At 41.5% G+C, this 20,907-nt stretch overlaps 1 protein-coding gene across 2 annotated transcripts in view; it reads right to left on the reverse strand.

Moving 5' to 3' along the window:
* Positions 1–15,887, reverse strand: part of KCTD1 (potassium channel tetramerization domain containing 1) — a 101,305-nt gene extending 85,418 nt beyond the window's left edge. Inside the window, exon 1 of one of the 2 annotated variants that reach the window (XM_051775142.1) lies at positions 15,855–15,887. Coding sequence is in view for 1 of the 2 variants with exons in the window: in XM_051775096.1 (XP_051631056.1) it covers positions 15,724–15,732 (9 nt within the window). In the remaining variant the exon portion in view is untranslated. Of the gene's footprint in view, positions 1–15,723; positions 15,787–15,854 lie in introns of those variants that run through there. The other variant, XM_051775096.1, reaches the window with a different exon arrangement.
* Positions 15,888–20,907: the final 5,020 nt, after the last annotated feature.

The raw sequence follows: 20,907 nt of genomic DNA on the forward strand, positions 1-20,907 counted from the left end.
TATCCTTTTTCTGCAAATCTTCCCACCCTTGGAAGACAACAAAATTTAGGCAAGACTATTAAAAGAGATGGAAAGATTTCAGGAGGTTGTGGCAGCAACTACAGGCTTTGCTGTCTGGTCATGTGCACATCACTTCTAACAGGGATCAGTGCAATCTGGCATTTAAATAATGTTACCGTGGGAGCGGTTCTTTTCTGCAGCATGCTACAGTTTCGTGTGCAGTGTCAAATTTGGTATCATTTTGACATCTGGTCTGTGGCACTCATCCATCTGTTGTAACTGAGTAGGTGTTGGGTGGGGTTGGCAGGAGAGGCTTGTTTAAGTGTTTGTTTTCATCCTGTAGAGGAACGGCAGAGCTAGCTTAGTAATTAATTGAATACTCATCTTTAAAAAAACCAGTGTGTGCTAATATTCTAAAGAAGTGGTGAATAAGGCAGTTGGTGCTTCTTACTGCTGAAATGCGGAGACTTTGTTCCTATTTCTGCTTGGTTCCATTTGTTTTAGGATGCCTTCCTCATTGGGCTGGCACTCTGGTTTCTATTCTTGACTCAGCCAATTGCCTCCTGGCTGAATTTGGATAGGTCACTCCATCTTTTGTGCAGCAGTTTCCCTCTCTGAAATGTATCCAAAGTAAAACACCTCTTTTTCTTATAAACTTTGCAATCTGCTCATAAAAAATGCAATGGGAGAGGTGCCCATTATCATTACTATCATTATATTGATTTGTGGTTATTCTATTCAAATAATCATGGTTTTAAAGTAACCCTTGGTGTCATCTGTTCATAGTGAAAGACAGGTTCTGAGCACAGTGGAAACACATCCACAACTTTCATGGCTGACTGTCCAGCTAAATCTGTGTGTTTTGGGAACTTGTTTTTCTCATTTCACTCAGAATGGAGCACAGAAGCACTTCTCCCTGCTTATCTGCCTAGCTATAACCTTCCCACCATTCACAAATGCATGGTGTACCAAGCAACCATTTCCTTCCCTGTGAGTGACTAGGGAATGTTCCACCTGCTCAATTTTAACTTCTGGACAGTCCCTGGTATTCATTTCTTTGCCTTAGGACAGTGACTCCTGCTGTTCTGTTTGCCAGTCTACTGGGATGTAGTTGTGCTTTCCATTTAGGAATCAGTTTTACCCTACTCGGTGATCAGTTTATGGACTGAAGAAGTTATTTATAGCACTTATTAATGCCTTCAGCAGAGCATCTATTTACAAATGTACTAGATAGTCTAGGAAACAGGGAACTCACGATGCATAACTAAATCTAGTTGGTTTTGTCCAGTGTGTCTAATCCTGTGAGATTCTGACTACCTCCACAAAACCCTGGCACAGGGAGGGATTCTTGGAGCAGCTTGCAGATTGCTATTTTGTGACTGGCAGACATGACTGCCAAACTCATTAATACCCAGAATATATTTAAAGATGTGCACTGAGCTATAGTGATTACACAGTCTGCCCTTGTGAACAGAAAACTGTGATGTGGCTTTTCTCTTTCCTCCTTTCCCCTTCTCATGTACACACAGCAAGAGGTGTTACCCTAGGAGTCTCTGTAAAAGCGCTTGTGGATAGTTCATCAGATACTGAATGCTTCGTATTTTCTGGTGGCCTCTGTAAGGCCTGGCATCTACAAACTCTCACAGGTTAGCAATTTTACATCTAAGATTATCATTCCCATTAGAAAAAAACAGAAGTCAAATCCTGGGGTTTCAAATACAGTTTCTTATAAAATACTCTGTTAAGAGCAAGAACAGAAGCATCCACTGAGAACACTGATTAAAAAGGACAAAATGTGACCTTTTTGTTTTGTTTTGCTTTAGATAAGTAACAAAAAAATTCAGTGTTGACAATATCACCTAAAATTCACCTACCATTTTACCTACAATGTCACTCTTTAGTGCCAGGGAAAGGTGAAGGAATTAAATTGATTTTATTTGTAGATCAAGTTAGGCAGAGAGGTTTCATATTATTATTTCTTAGCTTGCAGACTAAAGCATGTACTGCAAGTTGGAACAAAATTTATCTTCCATTTCTCCACTGTGATTTGTCTCATAATAAACTTTTAGCTTCTTCTCTAAATTATTTCCCTCTCTGTAATTTCCTCTGGTGACTCTTGGACCCTGAAGTGCCACTAGCTGCAAAATTACAGATAGGAGTGTTTTCAACTCCAGTCACTCACAAGAAATTCATAATCCTGACATCCCACAAATATTGTATTTGCTGTGAGATGAAAGGAACTTATTCTCTGCTTTAATCATGTCCTATTCATTTCTATAAACTAAGATTTCTCCTTATTCAAGTACCTTTCCATTTCTTTCTTGCCCACTCCAGGACTGGCACATTTCAAATGATTCATACCAAACTGAACACTTTTTGCAGCAGAACATGATCGCTGCAGGGGTAAGGGAAGGAAAATACAAAAGAGCAGTGAAAGGAACCTCTGGATTACAAAATTTAGTAATTTTTATAGAAAAATAATACGAAGGGTCCAGTACAGTTCTCCTTAAAAAGGGATCACAGATTTGTTGTCAGGCACTAAGTCCTGTCTTTGCACAGTCTTCTCTCCTGTCTCTGTCCCAGGGACCAGCCCAGATGAACCTCACTGTGCCAGCCTATGCTGAGCTGAATGATATTTGCTGTCCATTACAGAACCATCAAATCACAGACTAGTTTGGGTTGGAAGGGACCATTAAAGGTCATCTGGTTCCTCCTGCATCAGGGAGTTTCCATTTAGTATCAAAATATAATTCCTCTTACCAGCTTTAGACTTTCTGGCTTTATGTTACTTTTTCTATTTCTGATCTTTCTGAGCTAATTGTCCTGGCTGGTTCAGTTTGCAAAGGCAAGGAAATATACATGGAAATGAAATATGCTGCAGCTGGTTCTAGGCAAAAATTTAGAAAAGCTGAGTCTTCCAGGAATAAGACCAGTTTCTTTTTTACAAACTAACACTGCTACAGAAAGATTTTCCTAATATTATGGAAGAGTAAAATGAAATATATAATTTCTCAGCTGTATCTGTTATATCATTTACCTTTATAATATTCTCAGTCTTCTCTCTAAACAAACCAGCTCTTTTGGTGCATTTTGTGTCCCTTCTGTGTTTACTCTAACTTTTGCTCAACAGTGTGACCAGAAGAGTTCACACGTGTCAGACGCTGTCTCCTTGCAGGTCAGGCTTTGTACCCCTCCCCGATCCTGGGAAGCAGTCCAGCAGAGGGAGAGGAGCCTGGCTACATTATGGGAGGCCCCTCTCACTGCCCTCCAGGTCCTGGTGCTGCCTGGAGCCTCTGCACCACAGTCTGATCCTTCCACTGCAGCTCTGCTCTTACATGACACAGAAAACAAGAGGTTTCAAGAGGTTTTTCATAACCTGAGAGTGTTTTCAGAGAACACAAAATATTTCTACTCATATTTGGCACTTTCTATGTTGGCAAAGCAACAAAATTAATGCCATCTTCCTCTTTATGTAAGTGTATTTGGGTCCCCAAGTATTTCAGAGTCTTGTTTTCCCCTGGGCTACTAAGGGGTGAGATAATTTTCACAATGTTTTTACCTCTATATGTCCCAACCTATTGTTCTGACAATTCATCAAAGTATTCTACTGCCTTCGTTGCCAACTTTTCACTCTTCGTTCCTGCAGCACTTGCTTTCTTTTGTAAAACAGATGCTAAGGCAGAATTTGTCATCTCACCTTATGACTACTAGATTTTCTTAACAATATCTTCTGAGAAAACCTATCAACGACTTTCTCAGATTTCCTTTAAAATTTATATTAAATGGTTCTGCATAACCCACAGCTTCATTGAGATCTTCAAGATTTTTTTAGGAAGTTAAAATAGGCATGCTTCACTGTCACTGAATCAGTCATGCTTAGCATTAAGCAGATTTTGGAACTTGCTAACTTGTATTTCAGCCTTTCTTTCTTTTTCATTTGGCTGAGATGATCTTGATTTTAAAGTAAAATACATGCTGTGTTCCAGTGATTTGGTACAGCAGAATAGTCTATTTTTAAGGTAAACTTGCATGATTTTGTTAACAGCTATCAGCCTTGATTGATGCCATCTGCTCTGGGAGGTTTGTTATTTTAGTATGTCAATCATGGAGTTTCTCTTCTGATACCTCAATGTTTGACAGGCACCCATCTATAGTAATTAAATAAAATATGTAGAGAATGAATGTATTTTCAATCGATAAAGACTGATGAGAGGATATAATGCAGTCTCTCTAATTGTATCTTGTAATTTTTAACTGCCCCTTTGATCCAGCAAATCCACTAATTCTCTTTCAGGTATTTAAATTTCTCATTTGTTTGTAGAGATGTGCCTCTTTGCGTTTAAAATTTCCTCTGAGTTCTCCCATTTTCCATCTCTCATTTTCCCTTGCCAATTTATGTTCCTTTCTTTTGGGTTAGCCAGGGCTAGATTTCCTTTTCCTGAAGGTTACCTGCTTGGTTCATCCTACTTTGTTTGTTTTTTCCTGTCTTCTTACTTCCTTTTTGGTTTCGGGGTATGCATACCTTCTGTGATGCAATTATGGTATGCTTAAGTAGTTCCATGTTGAGGGTAAAGACTGTAATGCCTTCAATTCTGACTCCTTTTATTCTCTGTACCTCTTTCCAACCCTCTCCTCCCTCCAAATCCAAGAAATTTAAAGGATTATATTTTAATTGCAGTGCAGTTTAAGTGTTATCTTGTTATTAGATTTCTATCTCCACCCTAGAAGGCTTTATATGATGTTTTGTGTTTCTTGTGTTTCACCAGGGTGGAGGAGTATTTGTATTAGCTTCTTTATTTAGGACTGGCCCAGGCCCAAGTCTCTACACTTCTAGAAACTCCATGAAATGCAGTTGTGACAGAAACAAGTGGCAAATGCAATTTCAAACAGAGGTCCTGCCAAGGCATTTTGAAGGGAAATGACAAATTCAGATTGGTCAGACCATTTGATGATGTAGCATGCTTCAGTAAGTTCAAGGGCACTAGCAGGGTTCTGGAAAAAAGCTGGATGTGTTGTCAGGCTGGTGCTCTCTAGAAAGGGAGGAGTTGCTTTGCTTTTTTTTACACCACAATACTGTTTAACCATGTTTGCTAAACAAGAAACTGAGAAAAGAGTAAGAAAAATTCTGGTTTAAGACCAAGAGACACACATGCTTTGTTTTAGCATCTCCCTGCCATGGTAGGACAAACTGCTTTAATTGGTTTCAAAATCCATGCATAGCTCTGGAACCTAGAGGAAAAATTGAGGCATTTAAAGGAAAATGCCCAGAGCACTGAGAACGGGGGAAACCAGAGGATCAGGCAGGAAAGAAGCAACATCTTGCCTTCTGCTCACACACTGAAAGGAGGAGTATGATCCATACAGAAAGTAAAAATTAGGAAAGGGCCAGGCAATGCTCTGAATATGAACAAATGGTTTGCATTTAGAGGCTGGCCATGAATGACACCAAATCACTGGACTGCAAAGATGCAACCAAATCCACACAGGTCCAGCTCAGAGTGGGGGATCTGGGAGTGTTTCAAATCTGGATGCCTGATCCAGTCCCACCCCAGTTCTGCTTTGGCAAAGAATCTTCTTCCCTTCCCTGCAAGTCGGTGTGGCAGCCAGGTGGGAACTGTGCACCCTTCAAGCCACATCCCCAGTTAGGATGTCTGAGGAGCACAGTAGGCATCAGTGCCACCACACACAGCAGTTGTCACTTCAGAAAGAGTGTGATCAACTTCAGCACGGTAGTATGGGGCCTATTTGGCTGTGGCTATGGGAGAAGTGTCCCTCCTGATGTATGTGGCAGGGCTGACACCTCTACAAGAGAAGAAGAAGCAATCTCCAGTTTCATATTAAGCTCTCTGTGGCTGGGGCAGTAAGGCAACATTACATTCATTAGACTTCAGCTTTAAAAGGAGGTGTGTAGAAGAGAATAATAGCACCAACATACTTTTTAGGGCACAAAAAATGAAAAAAAATTCTTATTTTTTTGAAACTGACCCTTGGCAGCCTGTTTAAAAGAGCTTGAAACTATCTGAATTACACAAGAAAAAAAAAAAGAAAAACATGCCCACAAGGGCTGAAAAATCACTTCAGTAATAGATGACTTTTAACTTTACATCAGAAAATGTTTGGCAGGCATAATTTCAAAGTGTTAGGGAAATGTGTGTGATGACTGCTTGGGTGAAAGAGTAGATGTAGTCCACAGCGAGATTTATCAAATGTTCACATAAGCAATTAGAATCTGGCAGGGCCAGCAACCCGTGGAGAAGGGCAAAGAGGACCACAGCTCTAAACTTTGAAAAGTTAATGAAGCCAACTGATTTCTCACAGAAAATTTTTCTTTGAGTGTGTTCATGTGTCATGGGAATGTTAGTGAGCAGAAGGCTCTGACAAAATGCCAGCTATGAGGCATAAGGGAAACAAAACACTCCAAGCCCCACCAAAGGCCAAACCACCCTTTTCCTTTTTTGAAGCTGCAAAGATTCTTGATGTCCCAACACCCCTGAGCATCCTTATATGTTATCCTTAATCACACAAACAAGCCTATTGACCTGACTGGGGTTATCAGGACAGTCTTCCAGGACTGGCTCCTTTTCAAAGAGACCACAAGAGCACCGAACTTCCCAGGGCAGGAATATGTGCAGAGGCTTGAGCTCACCAGCAAAAGGAGTAGGCAGTGCTGTCTGGGGGATTTGTGAGAGCAGTAGCTGACTATCTACTTACAAAAGGAAAGAGGGACATCAAGGCAAAAAAAGGAGCTACAGGGCAAGGGAAATAATAAGCAAACAAACAAGAAAACTGGCAGTTTCACTAAGAATGTAGTTTTCTTTAGTTTTATGCTACAAATATCTAAGCAGCTTGCTTTTGCTGTTCTGCTGGAGTTGCATCCTATCAAAGTGTATTCTTCCAGCACCTTTTGTTGCACAAGGAGTTTTAAAAAAGTTTTATAGTTCAGACACCTCAAAGATCTCTCCTGCCCGTGCTCGACACACGACTGTTTTGCAGCAAGCGATGACATTTGGGAAGGCGTTTGCTTGTGCGATCCCTTGGAGCGTGGGGTCATGACAGCATGTACATCCGGCCTGAGTGCTGCAGACTCCTGTGTGCCAGAAACAACGTGGCACCAAAAGACACACACAGGCAGTAAGGTGCCCCAGACTTGATGCAGGTTTTTGGAGAGTGACAGAGGTGCTAGAAATATGTAACTGTCAGGCCTCGCTGCAAACGTCAGAGGAGGGAACCAGATGGGTGAGTCTTATGTTCCTTGTAAGAGTTTTGACAGGTTGTGGATAATTAGTACGTTTAGAGTGGAGATAAGCCAGGAATACCTTAGTCTTGATCCCACATGTGGGAAGTATGAGTGGGAGTAAGGGCTTCACAGCACCTCCCAGGAACAGGCTGTGTCCTACGTGTAAAAAGTCAGAATGTGATCATGTTTTTCACTTTCATCAGGACTGTGCTGACTTTCCAAGTCCCCAAGGATGCATGAAAGTCATGTGTCTGTTTGGCCCAAACTGTTTGTAACTCATACTTTCCATATGAAGTTCACCATAAAATAACAAAGAGAAATTACTTAATTGAATTTGTTTGGAACCTAATATCAGAGGAGTGTAACAAATAGAAAACAGTCAAGCACCATACAGTCAGTTCAGGAGAACTTACAAATTTCAACACATATGCAGCTGTCTTGTGGAAAACAATCAAAACTACTACATTTATTATGGCTGTGCATATATAATAATTTCCATCCAGACGCGGAGAAACACTTCATATTTTGCTTGAGACTTTCCCATACTATTTTCTGGGACTAAAAGGGAAACTGTGGATCTCTGCAGCCAAGTGATTAGCCCAAGGTCATAGGGCAGGAGATCTGGAAGCAGAACTTTAGAGTCTCAGTGATGTACTTTAACCACAAGACCATCCTTCAGTCTCTTTCACGCTGATGACTTTGGAACTAGCTTTAAAAGATCCAGTGAGACGCAATGATGGAAGTGATAGATAGCTACACTAGGTAGCCAGAGGCAACAAAAATGATTAGAGACGTGGGGGTATTTCTAAACAAAAAGATTAAGACCAGAACTATTTCATTTAGAAAGAAAACAAGTAAAAATGATAGAATTGAGGTATATAAAGTAATGAATGGTGTGAAGGAGAAATCAGATGCCCTTCATGAAACAAGAGGGCACCTAATGGAATTTAAAAAAGCATTAGCTTATAAATGGATAAGGATATCACTCTCCACTTTATCTCTCAGCAACTTGTGGAACTCTCAATTGCAGGACACTGATGTAAATACTTCAAGAAAGGAAAGATTGTACATAGCCAGTAACAAATACAGAATTTTGAGCTAAAGAAAATACTTCTTCAAAGCTACATTTTTCCCCTGAAAGAACCACCTCTCTCCCTGAGAAAGAGCTAACTTTTTTATTCCTGAGTCTCACCTGCTCACGCACAGAAGGCCCAGCAAACACTACAACTGCTTTCTCATACGTCCCCAAAACAGGAATACCCCTGCCTACATATTTTTCAGGAAGTCTCTTCCTTGGAACAGCATTAACAGCCTTAGAAATTCAGTTTTCTGTTAGTGGCAAAAATCATGTCCTCGTTTTGCCTCCAGGAATCCCAAACTGTCTTTGAACCAGAAGCCACTGTAAGGAAAATCTGGAGGATATGGAAGGTTGCACTGTCTCGTTCTGTCCCTGAGCTCACATTTGTAGCCACCTTCCCCCCCTCCCTTCCCTCTTTCTCCAGAGCCAAGCTGCAGATCCATGTAAGATTCCACCTTGATCTAGTCAACGACCATCTCTTGGATGTCTAGGGCAAAACCATTAGCCTTTTGTTTGTCTACACCGAATGGAGCCCTAATTGCCCAGCTTTCTTTTTTGACTCTCTTAGAGTCACTCCACTGGACTTCAAGGCTTTCTGTAACTTCCTTGCATCTCTGAGCTCCCTTTGATAATTAAGGTTTAAATTGTCCTCTGCCAATCTAGTCAGCCCTTTCCTCATTTTCTTTTGTAATGGTCTTAATGCCTTCCCCCACAGCCATCAGCTGGGACAGCTGCCTTGATATCACCATAGGCCCCCTCCCATACAGATGTTAAGCCTTTCTAACCCCTTTCTTGCCATACCACTTAGAGAAGAACAGGCTGCTATAGACAAATGGTGTCAAATTTGCCTGTTGCTGACAAGCCAGGAATGTCTGTTTACCTTGAGTGAGTGGTCCTTATCGCATGGATTATCTCTCTTCAGTGTTTAGAAAAGCTTTGGTGTAATGGGTGTATAATGGGCTACAGAAATGATAACCATCTCTGAATTATACAGCGCTGGTCCCCTGTGCTGAACTGGATGGACCATCAATTTCTTCTAGGGCAAATTAATTAAACTTCTAGGTAAGCCTTGGCTTATTTAGAAAGTAGGACACCTTGGGGAGACCGGCATCAGTATTTTAGCTAGAGAACCCCATTTCATTCCTTTCTCCAGGTCCTAGCAATCAGGGCACTCTTCTGTCCTTCCCTTGACAGCTTTGTGATCATGCTGATGGGCTTGTATCCCTTTGTTAACTGTGATATGCACCTCTTCCATCTAATGCCACAGCCAAGTTCAGTTCACAGAGCAAAATAAATATGTTTTAAGGCAAAGTGCTCTACCTTAGCAGCTTTGGTTTCCAATACTTTGGTTTCCAACAGTTCTTTGGAGTTATTCTCCATTCCTCTCCTCTCTTTCCCCTGGCAACACCGATAGCAGGAGTTATTATTAATTACTTGTTGAATACCTGCAATGCTCTGCTGCAGCAAGAGAGATGGTGCTGCCCCACCAGGATTTATAAGATGGGTATACAAGCGAACTAGAGTGCAGAAAGCTGGCTGGATGACTGGATGATGGAGAGGATGTTTTTAAGTTAATGTTTTAAGAAGGTGAGAAAAAAAGGGAAAAGGGCTCTTTGCTCAGGTTTCTTTACTAAATCTCTCCTCTCCTTATAGAGTGGGTTGAAAATAAAATGAATGCCACTAGATAAAATATTAGGAAACCTGTAAGCATTAAAGGTCTAACTTGAAAAAAATTAAGAACTATAGAAAGAGAAATAATTTTTCAGCTGGAACTGAGAAGAAATTAAGGATCCTATCTAAAGGCCAAATCAGAAATTCCTCCCACTGACAAAACTTATGCAAAATTTTCACTGCTCATAGAAGCAGACAATGACTGAGGATTTTTTTCTGTGAAAAATTCAGGGGTTTTTTTTTAAATTTTCTATCAGATGGTCTTTGTCAAATTTCTATCTAATGAACATTCAAAATAAATAGTGGTTTTCAGGTATGGAAATTGCTTCTTGAGCAATTATTTATATATATATATTAAAAAGTGTATTTTCTTTAAAACAGCTAAACCTTTTCTCCACTAACAAAAATGCTGACGAAAAACTCAGTCAACTGTAGCCTATTGGCCACAACTAATGTCACTGAGGTACCAGCAGTGCTTTTCTTGTAAATATTCTCCAAGTAGGCCAGGTTTTAAAGACATGTGCAAAGCAGAGTATTACCAAATTTAAGGTCTCGCTTTCAATGCTGAATCTTCCAGATAATGTTTCTTAGAAACTATTGGCTAAACAGTCCCAGTTTATATCCATGTTTATTGCCATTTAGCTTGAACAGCTACTTCTCTTCCCTCTGGGATTCACTACCTGTGTGTCTTTACAGGGAATAGTCATATCACTTTCCAGACTACACATTGCTAATGCCTCTTCTAATCTCCTTTCAAAAGACAGACCTTCCATTCCCCAATCGTCTTTCTAGCTGCAGCTCCAGCTTAACCTCACCTTTCTCAAAGATGAATGCTTGGTGATGCACACTGTGCTTTAGATCGTTTCATTTGTGCTTTACGCGGAAGTGTTAACATTTCCTTATGTCTGCTGGGGATACCTCTCCTGAGACAACCTCCCATCATTTCTGCCTCCCCAAAAGACAACGTGGCTTCACAGTTCTTCCGTGAGAACTAAAAATTGACAGGTGAGGTCTGGCAAAACCTACTACAGCAGTAGGAGACAGTTTTGTTCCCATACCAGCTGCCTGCTTGGTAGAGGCAACCACAATCAGAGTCAGAAGTGGGGTGCACACACCTAAGCCTGCATACTACCTGTTACAGCCCTGCATGTTAGCTGTCCTGCAAATCATCCTGAATTACACCAGTGAAAATAAGGGAAAACCTATACATGCCTATACTGAACCTGAAGTCTGAGGTAGAACTGAGTCATAAATGCTGGCTGAGGGGGCACAACCACAGCTGTAAAGGTCTTGTTTGAGAATGAGAAGCAGAAAGAGCTATTAATCTGTGTGAGACAGAACTAATTTCCCTATCATCTTGGAGCAACCCTGCTGTGGAGTGTTACTTTTTGTTTTGTTTTTCTTAAGACTGTTCTTTATTCATGAGAGAACTGGGCAAGGAAGACCAGTTGAGTAAAAGCCACTAAATAATCTGTCGGGATGAGTTGTCCTTTGCCCCAACAGGCACTCCTAAGCTTTGTATCCCTCACCGGTAGAGTTCAGCTACATACAAACCACCTGCAAAGCCGCATTTGCGCTAACCTGCCAACCACATCAAACCGTAACTTCCATCGCCAGTGGGGGTAGGCAGCGAGAAGAGGAGCTATCAGGAAAAGGTTATCAGGTGAGCCATTCATTTCATAAACAGGGGCTTACAACTACTGAACGTTCTACAGCATCAGCTTTGCTTCAGTTGGATATGGGATGTTGTTTATTTGATTTCTGGATTAAACGCATGATTTAAAATACACATTAGAGAACCCAGGATTATTAAAGCTACAACATACTTCATCAATGTGGAATGTGCTAATGGCTTGCACATATGTTAAGGGTTTTTTTTGAAGGCGTTATCAGCTAGGGAGATAGTAGCTACTCCCTTCGCCCACCTATAGACATTCTCTAAACATATATATTCATTTTAATTTACCAGAGAAGTAGAGAAAGAAGAGATAGCTCTGCCTGCACAAGTAGAAAAGATGGACAAATAAAAATGAAGATGTGCGTTTTATATTTGTGTCCTTCTAACATCAAACTTTTTTCTTAAAAAGAAAAGAAAAGAAATTGTATTCTGTGGAAAGTGGGACAACAGTATTTTAACACAGAAAGGCTAATTAATTCTTTGTGAAACAACACAGAAGTCAGTGGCACTATACCAGAGATGAATTTTACCCAGGCTGTAAAAAGAAAACATAAGTACAACACAGACCAACAGAAAAGATCCCATTTAGAGTAAGAATTATGTTTCTGTCAGAAAAAAACAACTAACTAAATTTATTTCCTGGAAGGAGATCCAACTTGGCTCTGCTGCAACAGTGTAAAAGGATCCAAAATAAGTAACAGCAGGCATCTCTGCTAAAATTTGCTTCTGATCACATTATTTTTTCTCTAGTACCAGAGAAGAGTTGAGCACATATTGGAAGTGAGGTACAGTAGTTTATTGCACGGAACATGAGAAAGACGGCTAAAGCTCTGCCATTTAAAATTCTGCTCAGCCAGGGAGTCAGTACGTGGTCTTGAACAAACCACATGTACTTTCTGGGGTTAATTCCCACCTAAATGCTTTCTATTTCAGGCATATAAACTCAAACTGGAGGGGGCGGAATAGTCTTAATTACAACCATGTTTTGTATCTGCTTCCCCACACATTAAGATGTGAGGTCAGACCTTCACTGCAGAGATGTTAGAAACAATGAGGAGCTATCAGCTCCCTGAAGTACCAGTACCTTACTAAATCCAACTGATGAGTAGTTACACAAAAGCAGGAACTTTATATTAAGCTGTAGTGGTGGCAGTCTGTATATACCAGCACACATTAATAAATGAAGAGTAAAGCACCATAATCACAATCTGTGCATCTGTGTCTGCTTTATGGTATCCTGAAAATGTTTCTAAAGTAGTTGGAATACAGAAAGCAAAAATTATCATTCCTTTCCAGCTGGTCTCATGTGAAATGCTATCTGACTGTGACTGGCAGATTTGGTATTTTGTTAATTGTGAGAGACCCCACTTTGAATAATGTACAAACATTTGTTATGATCAGTGAATATTTCCTTTCACATCGCATTTTCTCCATACATAAATTTATCCTAATCCAATAAAAAGCCTATGTGAGCAAGACTTCTCCATGCAGCCTTTTCTCCACATGGGTGATAGACTGGCTCTTTTTACTACACAATGTTCATGCAATTTTTCATTTCTGCCTGAGATCTGCAATGAATGGAAGTCTTCTTCATGCAAAATCATTTGTTCTCTGGGTGTTCCAAACCCAAGGTTTCATTCAGAGACATCTAGTAAGATGCATTTCTCAGAAACCAGTAACAAGGCACTAGACATGAGGAAATTGTTAATTAAAAAGAAATACCAAACCCCAATCAGGGAACTATGCTGATGTGACAAATGAAATTGGTATGGGGAAAAATAAGAATAATCAAAAGCCAACAGAGTCCTAAAGTTTCACAGTAATTTGTCTTTTAAAAATTAGATGTACACCAAATTTATGTTAAGTCAGTGTTTCTAAGGGACAGAGCAACACATAAGGTCCAAATATGACTTAAATCCAGAAGAATTCCACTGAAATCAATGGTTATAGCAGTGCAAATCAGCAAGAGATCTAAATCTGTCCTAGCTGATTCCAGATCTATCTTTTATTTGCTATATCGCTTCAGGCAAGTCAGTGACCTTCTTTTTATTTCTCAGTTTCTCCATCCGTAAAATGGTGATAATATTGCTTGTAATACATGAAGACTGGGGGGACTAGTTAGCTCCCTAACATGGTCTGGATATGGAAATTCCTGAGGATCAATCATTTTTAGTCGCCTCCATGACCTTTATTGACTCTTTATAATCTTAATACTTAGTTTTTTCTTGCTTGCATGTTTCTCTTTTAACAACCACAAGCCATAGCCTGGAATCCTTATTCAAGTTTTATGCTGTTTACTTCTGTGGCAGGATTCACATGAGAAAACCGAGTACGAGATTTGGAACTTGGCCCCAACAACAACAAACTGTGAGGATATTTCAAACAAAACTCATAAATTACTGCATGAAATTAATCGCATTTACATTATTTTAAGAGCACAGCTTATTAACTGACCCACCGATGCCCAAAAAACAAGGGTACAAACAAAAAAGTCGCAAATCTTTCTTCACCCTTATTTGAATAATGTACGCTGCGCTGGCATTTGAAGGAACAGTCGATTTTGTTCAAACAGGTCAAGTGGGGAAAAATAAATAATAAAGAACAACCCAACCTGAAAACACCCTAACGTCTGACAGCTCTGAGAGGGACCTCTAGTGTGTGCTAGAACATTTTGTGTTGTGCTCCGGGCGCAATTAATACACCAAAATCACCGCAGTCATTTTGAATAGGCGAGGGTAAATTTCGTCAAGCGCCTTCGACCCGTGGGGCCTGCATCCTTCCGCGGGCCGAGCATCATTCCGCAGGCGCTGCCGAACCCAACCCTCAACTATTAAACTGACACTTTTTTTTTTTCTTTCTTTCTTTCTTTCTTTCTTTTTCCCCCCCTGGCCTCGGCGTGCACAAGGAACCAACTTCCCTGGGTCATCCCGGAGTTTCCCCACTCCGCACGCCCGCAGCGCCCAGCCCCCTTCCACGGCCCCCGGCTCCGGCCGCTCGGGGGAGGATGGAGCTGGAAAGTTGCCTTTCCTCCGGGCTCGTGGCTGGGAACAACAACTCGAGCCGCCAGCCCCAGAGCCCGCCCGGTACTGCCCCCTCCCCGCACACCGGGCGATGCCCGCGGCGCCCCAGGCGATGCTGCCCCTTCCCTTCCCTCCCGCGCCGGGAAGGGCCGCGGTCCCTCGGCAGCCCCCGCCGCTCAGGAGAGAGAGAGGGGAGCGTTTCGCCCATCTTTAATTCTCTCGAGCAGTCCGAGCACGCTCGGTGCCCGCGGGGCACGCTCACATAAACTTGTACCGCGCTGATTGGAAACAGGCGGCGGGCGGCTTTTTTTTTTTTTCTTCCTTTTTTTTTTAATTTTTTTTTTTTTTTTTTTTTTTTTTTTTTTTTTTTTTTTTAGGTTTTTCAGCCGGCGGACCCGGCTCCCTCTTCCAGGCCGGCGTCGGACAGCGGGGCCGGGGCAGCGCGGCCGGTCCCGAGGGTCCCCCGCGGGCCGTGTGCGAGGGAAGGACCGCGGGGCCGCTCTTCCCTTTTCCCTCCGCCGCCCCGGCAGCAAAGGGCACCGCGGGGCGCTCCGGAGGGGCCGCGGCGACGGGGGAAAGGTGCCTCCCGCTCTCGCTCTCCCCCACACAGAGACACACGCAGACACAATGGCGGCCCCCTCCTGCAGCCCGCCGGAGAACAATGCCCGCCGCGCACCCCCGCGCGGAAACACACGCCTTTGAATTAAACGCACCCCTCCGCCCGCCCCGCACACACCGCCGCCTCAGTCCCCCTCGCAGCGGCGGCGGGGAAAGTAGGCGCCCCCCGCCCGCCGCGCAGCCCCCTCCCTCGCTCGCTCGCTCCCTCCTTCCCTGGCTCCCCCCTTCCCTCCCTGCCCGCTCCCGCCCGCCTCCCCGCGGCGCTGCGCGGGGGTTGCGCGGGGGAGCGCGGCGGGCGAGGCGGCCGCGCCGCGTCCCCGCGCGGGGAGCGAGCGCCCGGCACATGCGTGGAAGCGAGAGCGGCGCCCGAGTCCCTCCGCACCCTCCGCTGCAAACAACAACAATCCCGAGCAGCCCTTACCTGGAACATCGGAGCCGACAGTGTCCCTCTCTCTCTCTCTCTCTCTTTTTTTTTTTTTTTAAATTTCCCCCCTCCTTTTTTTTTTTTTTTTTTCCCCCTTTCGTTCTCCCCTTCACCCCCTCCCAACTCACACTTCCGATATTTCTCTCTCCCGGCAGCGGTCTGCTCTCCTCGCTACACCAGAGAGAAATGCAATAGCTTGGCTAAGGTAGACAGAGCAAAATACAGAGAATAGTTGCTCCAGGGCTTTGAAACCCCTCAAGGCAAGGATCAGGATACAATTAGCTCATGTCTCTACCTCCAGTCTGAATCAATCTCCGAAATAAAAGTTAAATTAAATTAACTGATCACACGGGCATAAAATTGATCTCTTTCGAAACGTGCATATAGAAAGATATATATATATATATATATATCGAGTGTATATTTTTTTCAGATTTTTTGCTGGAAAAAACAGTCTCATTCCAGCCTCCAACTTGCTTTTTACTCTCCTCTTGCACAGAAAAGCTGATTTTAATCGTTGTGATTAGTTTTGATGTAACGTTTCCGCGGGCGATTTCTGCAAATGGATGGAGTGTTTCTTTGCCAGAAGAGGGAAAAGCAGCAGATGATGATAATTATAAGGATTGTTGGTTGTTTCTTTCTTTCTTTCTGTTTCTCTCTTTCTTTTTATTTGTATTTAGATCTGTCTCTTCACTTTCCCGAGCTGACCTGACATTGCCATTGCACTAAGGTCGCACAACTTGTTGATTAGGATCACCTCCCGTTTTGATCGAGGGATATGGGATAATTTGGCAGTGGAGCAACACATTTTCTGTTCCCTTGGCTATATAACTTCCCAAATGACGTGTATAAAAATAAGCACATGGAGTCTGCTTTGCCCCAATCAAGTCTGAATCAATGCCTGGGGGTGATACACAAACTCATTTCAAATGTTCAACCATGCAGAATTGCAAAAAGATTGAAGGAGTTGCACTGCATTTTTTTATTTTTTTATATATATATTATTTTTTTAAGCAGCAAAATTAAAAGAAAATAAATCTGTGTAAGCAAATCCAGGAATTTACCACTTAAGTTCATGTAACATCGCTCCAAATGCTACTAAGTTTCCTTCTCCAATTACCCAATTACAATGGAGCCTTGTCTTTTTAATTTGCTTTACCCTGGAGTTTGCAGCTTTCTTCTCCTGAAGATGACAAATCCGGGGATAACCAGATAATTCACAAATCTTATTCTTGATCAGTTTTTCCTTATTCTACTTTTCTTCACCTCCCACTCCACTGTATATTGCTTTGTTCAAAGCTACTGTGCATAGAAGCCGTATTAATTTGTTGTTGTTGTTGTTGTTAGAGTGGACTCTTTTGTCATAAACCCACGGGTCACCTCCCATTAGTGTCACATCCCCGCCGTATACTTTTGTGAAACGGTATGTTTCTAAGCACTTCACAGTCCATTAATTCAGGGACTTTGCTGACATTTCTTAGGAGAAAGACCAGGCAGTGAGGCCAAAACTGCCCAATAAAGCCCCTGAATAGAACCAGACGTGTCCAGAGAATATCTGCAATTAGCTTTTTATGGTATGTTTTTGGTATTTTAAAGAAAGTAATGCAAAATATAACAATCGCTTTTTTCTCCTGGGGCAGCTGCTGCAGCCTAAGGAATGACTAATTCTCTTGCTTAAAAACACATCCAACCCAATACATTCTTTTTGTCTTTCCTCTTCTATTTAAGTGATAAGCCTAATAACGTGGTAGAACTTCTCACAAAGGAATCACACCATTTACGAATGCCTTGTCATTCTGTTATGCGAGAACAAATAGGTTAATTAACCAGGAATGGCTGACAGAAATTAAAAGGAAAAACTAAGTAATCACACACTTACATGCCCCAAGAAACAGTCAACGTGGTTTGGTCTTCAAATTTTATTTTTAATATTCTTCCAAAAACTAGTAGCACGCAAGAGGAAAACCATATATGCCTTCCCCAGCTGGGTTTGTGTGAAACAGGATCATTGCAACCCTTACTAATGTTATGCAGCTTGAGCACAGTCATTTTAAACTACTTAGAGCTGGTTTAACAACTTAAAGATTCTCATGGTTTGTCAGTTCCAACACAGTAAAGAAAATTCTCAGTTTTCCACCCAGATGAAATAAAGAGTTTGCAAAGTTCAGTACACCTGTATCTTGACCTAACTTTATTTCTGTCTTACAATGTGTCACCACAAAAAAATTTTTTTATGGCTCTGTGTATGTGACTTTTAAATGCTTCGGTGCTCTTCTCTTTCTAATAAATAAATAAAGCCATGCCAGCAGCCTGGCACTCATTAGCAACCTGCATAATACAGAGAAAAATAATCAGTAAAGGAACAAATTTTAATTTCAAACTAGCAAATGGCTATTAATGGTGAACGGTGAAGAAAAACAGCAATGTAGTACCCTTGAAATATGTGAAAAACATCCTTGTACTGTTATTTTTACCTGTAGCAAAGAATTTATCAGATGATGTCAGCACTAGATAAGAAAATGTGTATTTTCAGACAGAGTAAAAAAAAAAAAAATATTATCTCAAGAAGGCTCGTTTGGTAAAACTTTCATCACCAAGTCAGAAAATCACGGTTGATGTCACATCACATTCGTAGGATAGGGCCAAGTGCCCACTGGGGTAGTTGCAAGCCCTTTTGGGTAGATATTTTTGCCTCTGCTTGTCCACTTTTATATCAAGATAGTACTGCAGCCTGGTTCTTTCCTCTACAAGGGGGTCCAAAATATACAGACACATGAATAAAATCGAGGTTTTCTTAAAGAAGTCGGTGTTAACTGCTCCACTGAAGTACTATCTGCATCTCTTTTCACATGCAAAGTAAACATTTCCATAGTACTTCCCCAGAAGAGGAGAGAGCCCCTGTCTTTGCTTATTCTTTCTTCTCACAGTCTGCAGTATCCTCAGCCTTCGCTGCCTAAACTCCGGCCTGAATTTACTGCTGGTGTGGTCAAACTCTGATCTAGGGATGTATTTTTGACATTGGTGGAGTTCACAAGATATAAATATAACCCATACAGGCTGCCACATATATCTAAATAAGTTAGCAACGTTTACCTTTATTAACTGCTTGGAGGTAATTTGCATACAAAGGAGAACACATTAAATCAAAATCTGTTCCATTTTACTTGGAGTTATCTTTCTTTAAACAGGTTTATATAAACTACACTGTGTTTGTAGATTATGAATATTTTACTGATGCTGAATAGCAACCTTAATGAGCTCAAACTGAGCTCAATATTTGACTTCTGAATTTTTCCTCAAATCATCACCTGTTCGTAATTAGCCTCTAGAAAACTATAGTAGCTTTTACGTATTATTGTCAATGTTACCAATTTGGAAAATTGCAGCTTTTGAAGAGGCAGGTTTTCCAATGGCTGCAGATGTGTCCACTTGCTAAAGGGCATTATTTCTGATTTAGCTGTAATCCTGTCTGGAAACAAGTACAGGGGCTCTTCTCAGGAAGGCCCCCATGTCAGCTTAACCTTCTTTTAAATTTTCCTTTCTGCAGTCCATGAAATTCGTATGTGTAGCAGTCTTGTTTCAAAAATATGAAGAAGAGCAGCTCAGTGTGGAAATAAAAAGCTAGCAACAGTTGCCTATATTTTCTCAGTGGCTCTTTTTTCTTCTAGAAAAATAGAAAGGATTTTACATTGCATTTGAAGGGGGAGATTTATGAACACAGTTTCTCCAGATTTGTTTTCCCCAAGGAATGTTAAAAAGAATGTATTTTTTCTTTATTACCAGTAACATTTTGATGCAGTATTTGAAGAAATAGATTTTGTTATTTAACTGTGAAATGGATTGAACAGTGTGAACCATACCAAACAGTGAAGTAGCCTAAGCAACAGCATCCCTTCTGCATTTGTGAGAATAACAGGGAATCAGGTCTGCTATAGGAAGGCAACTTAGGCAGCAGCAGGTGCTTCTACCCTGTTTCTAAGTAGTCCTTATGTACTGTTTGCACTTATGTCCTTTTGCTGTTATTTAACAAAAAAAAAAAAAACAAACAAACAAAAAGAAAAAAAAAAAGAAGCTGAACAAAACTATTTCCACATCCTACTATAATTCCTGGTTGTGTGGTTGTCCCTGTGTTAGGCGATGCAAATGCATACAGAAACAGGAGTGATGGATTTCCCTGTGCATCTCTTAGCTCTGGCCTCAGATGCCCAGATATGTCAGTTGTGCCTACTAGTCACTGTAAGAGGAGGTGATGTCTCTATTTGCATCACAGCACCAAAATCTCTTGTACTCCAAGCTCATTCAGTTGCCTGCTTCAGAGAGTAACACCAGAGTCTGAGCAGCTATTTTAAGGAGAAACAGCATCACTAGAGTGGGACATGAAACTCATTTATGTAATTTTATCATTGGTATGAAAACTCCCAGAGCGAACTCCCTTCTCTAGAAACATAAATTTTTAATGTACAGAAATCTCCTGGGAGTTTCTTGCTCCCTTGTGAAGCTATGGATAATCTTACAGGCTGTATGGGTAGTCAAGGGATCACAGAGTACTTTCACAGAAAGCCTCTCCAGGTTTTTGGGGCTCTTCTGTGAGTGTCTTTCAGAAGCCTTCAGCACTCCTAAATTCCTCTGCCAGAGATGGGAGCTAGAGATACTAAGATCTCTAACAAATCATGACACTTGTGGATAGGTTAAAGAGGTTAGAATATTGCCTTTGAGTGTGTAGGATTGAAAATGTGAACCCTGGTGTCATTGCCTCCTAATGTGCATATGCATTTATAATGAACTTCGGGAAATTCTCTGCATTTCTCTGATGTTCTCTGCTTTTCTCTTCCCTCCACAGTTACTCTTTCCCCTGAGAAGCAGCTTTTCTGCTTGCTTGGTGATTGCAGAGGCTTCCCAGGGGGCACAACAGGGTAGTACCAAACTGGCTTTGTTTCCTGCCTTCAGATATTTCTGTACAGAAAACCTGTCTTTGCTGCAAAATAGGTGAGAAAGGACTCCTTCTGTACAACCAGTGAGGGCAGAGGCAAGTCAGAGTTAATTTCTGCTCCTACTACCTTTTATTTTGACTGGATTTCCCCAGTGCACATTAGAAACCTCTCTCCTCTCTCCAAGCCAGATGTTTTATTCAGATTAGTCAATACAAAAGGATTAATGCACTCTTATGGTCACGGTAAGCTT

The sequence above is a fragment of the Manacus candei genome, unplaced genomic scaffold (assembly GCF_025592945.1).
Source record: "Manacus candei isolate 608988 ecotype Guabito, Panama unplaced genomic scaffold, ASM2559294v1 h1tg000008l, whole genome shotgun sequence".
In the NCBI taxonomy this organism is placed as follows: Eukaryota; Metazoa; Chordata; class Aves; order Passeriformes; family Pipridae; genus Manacus; species Manacus candei.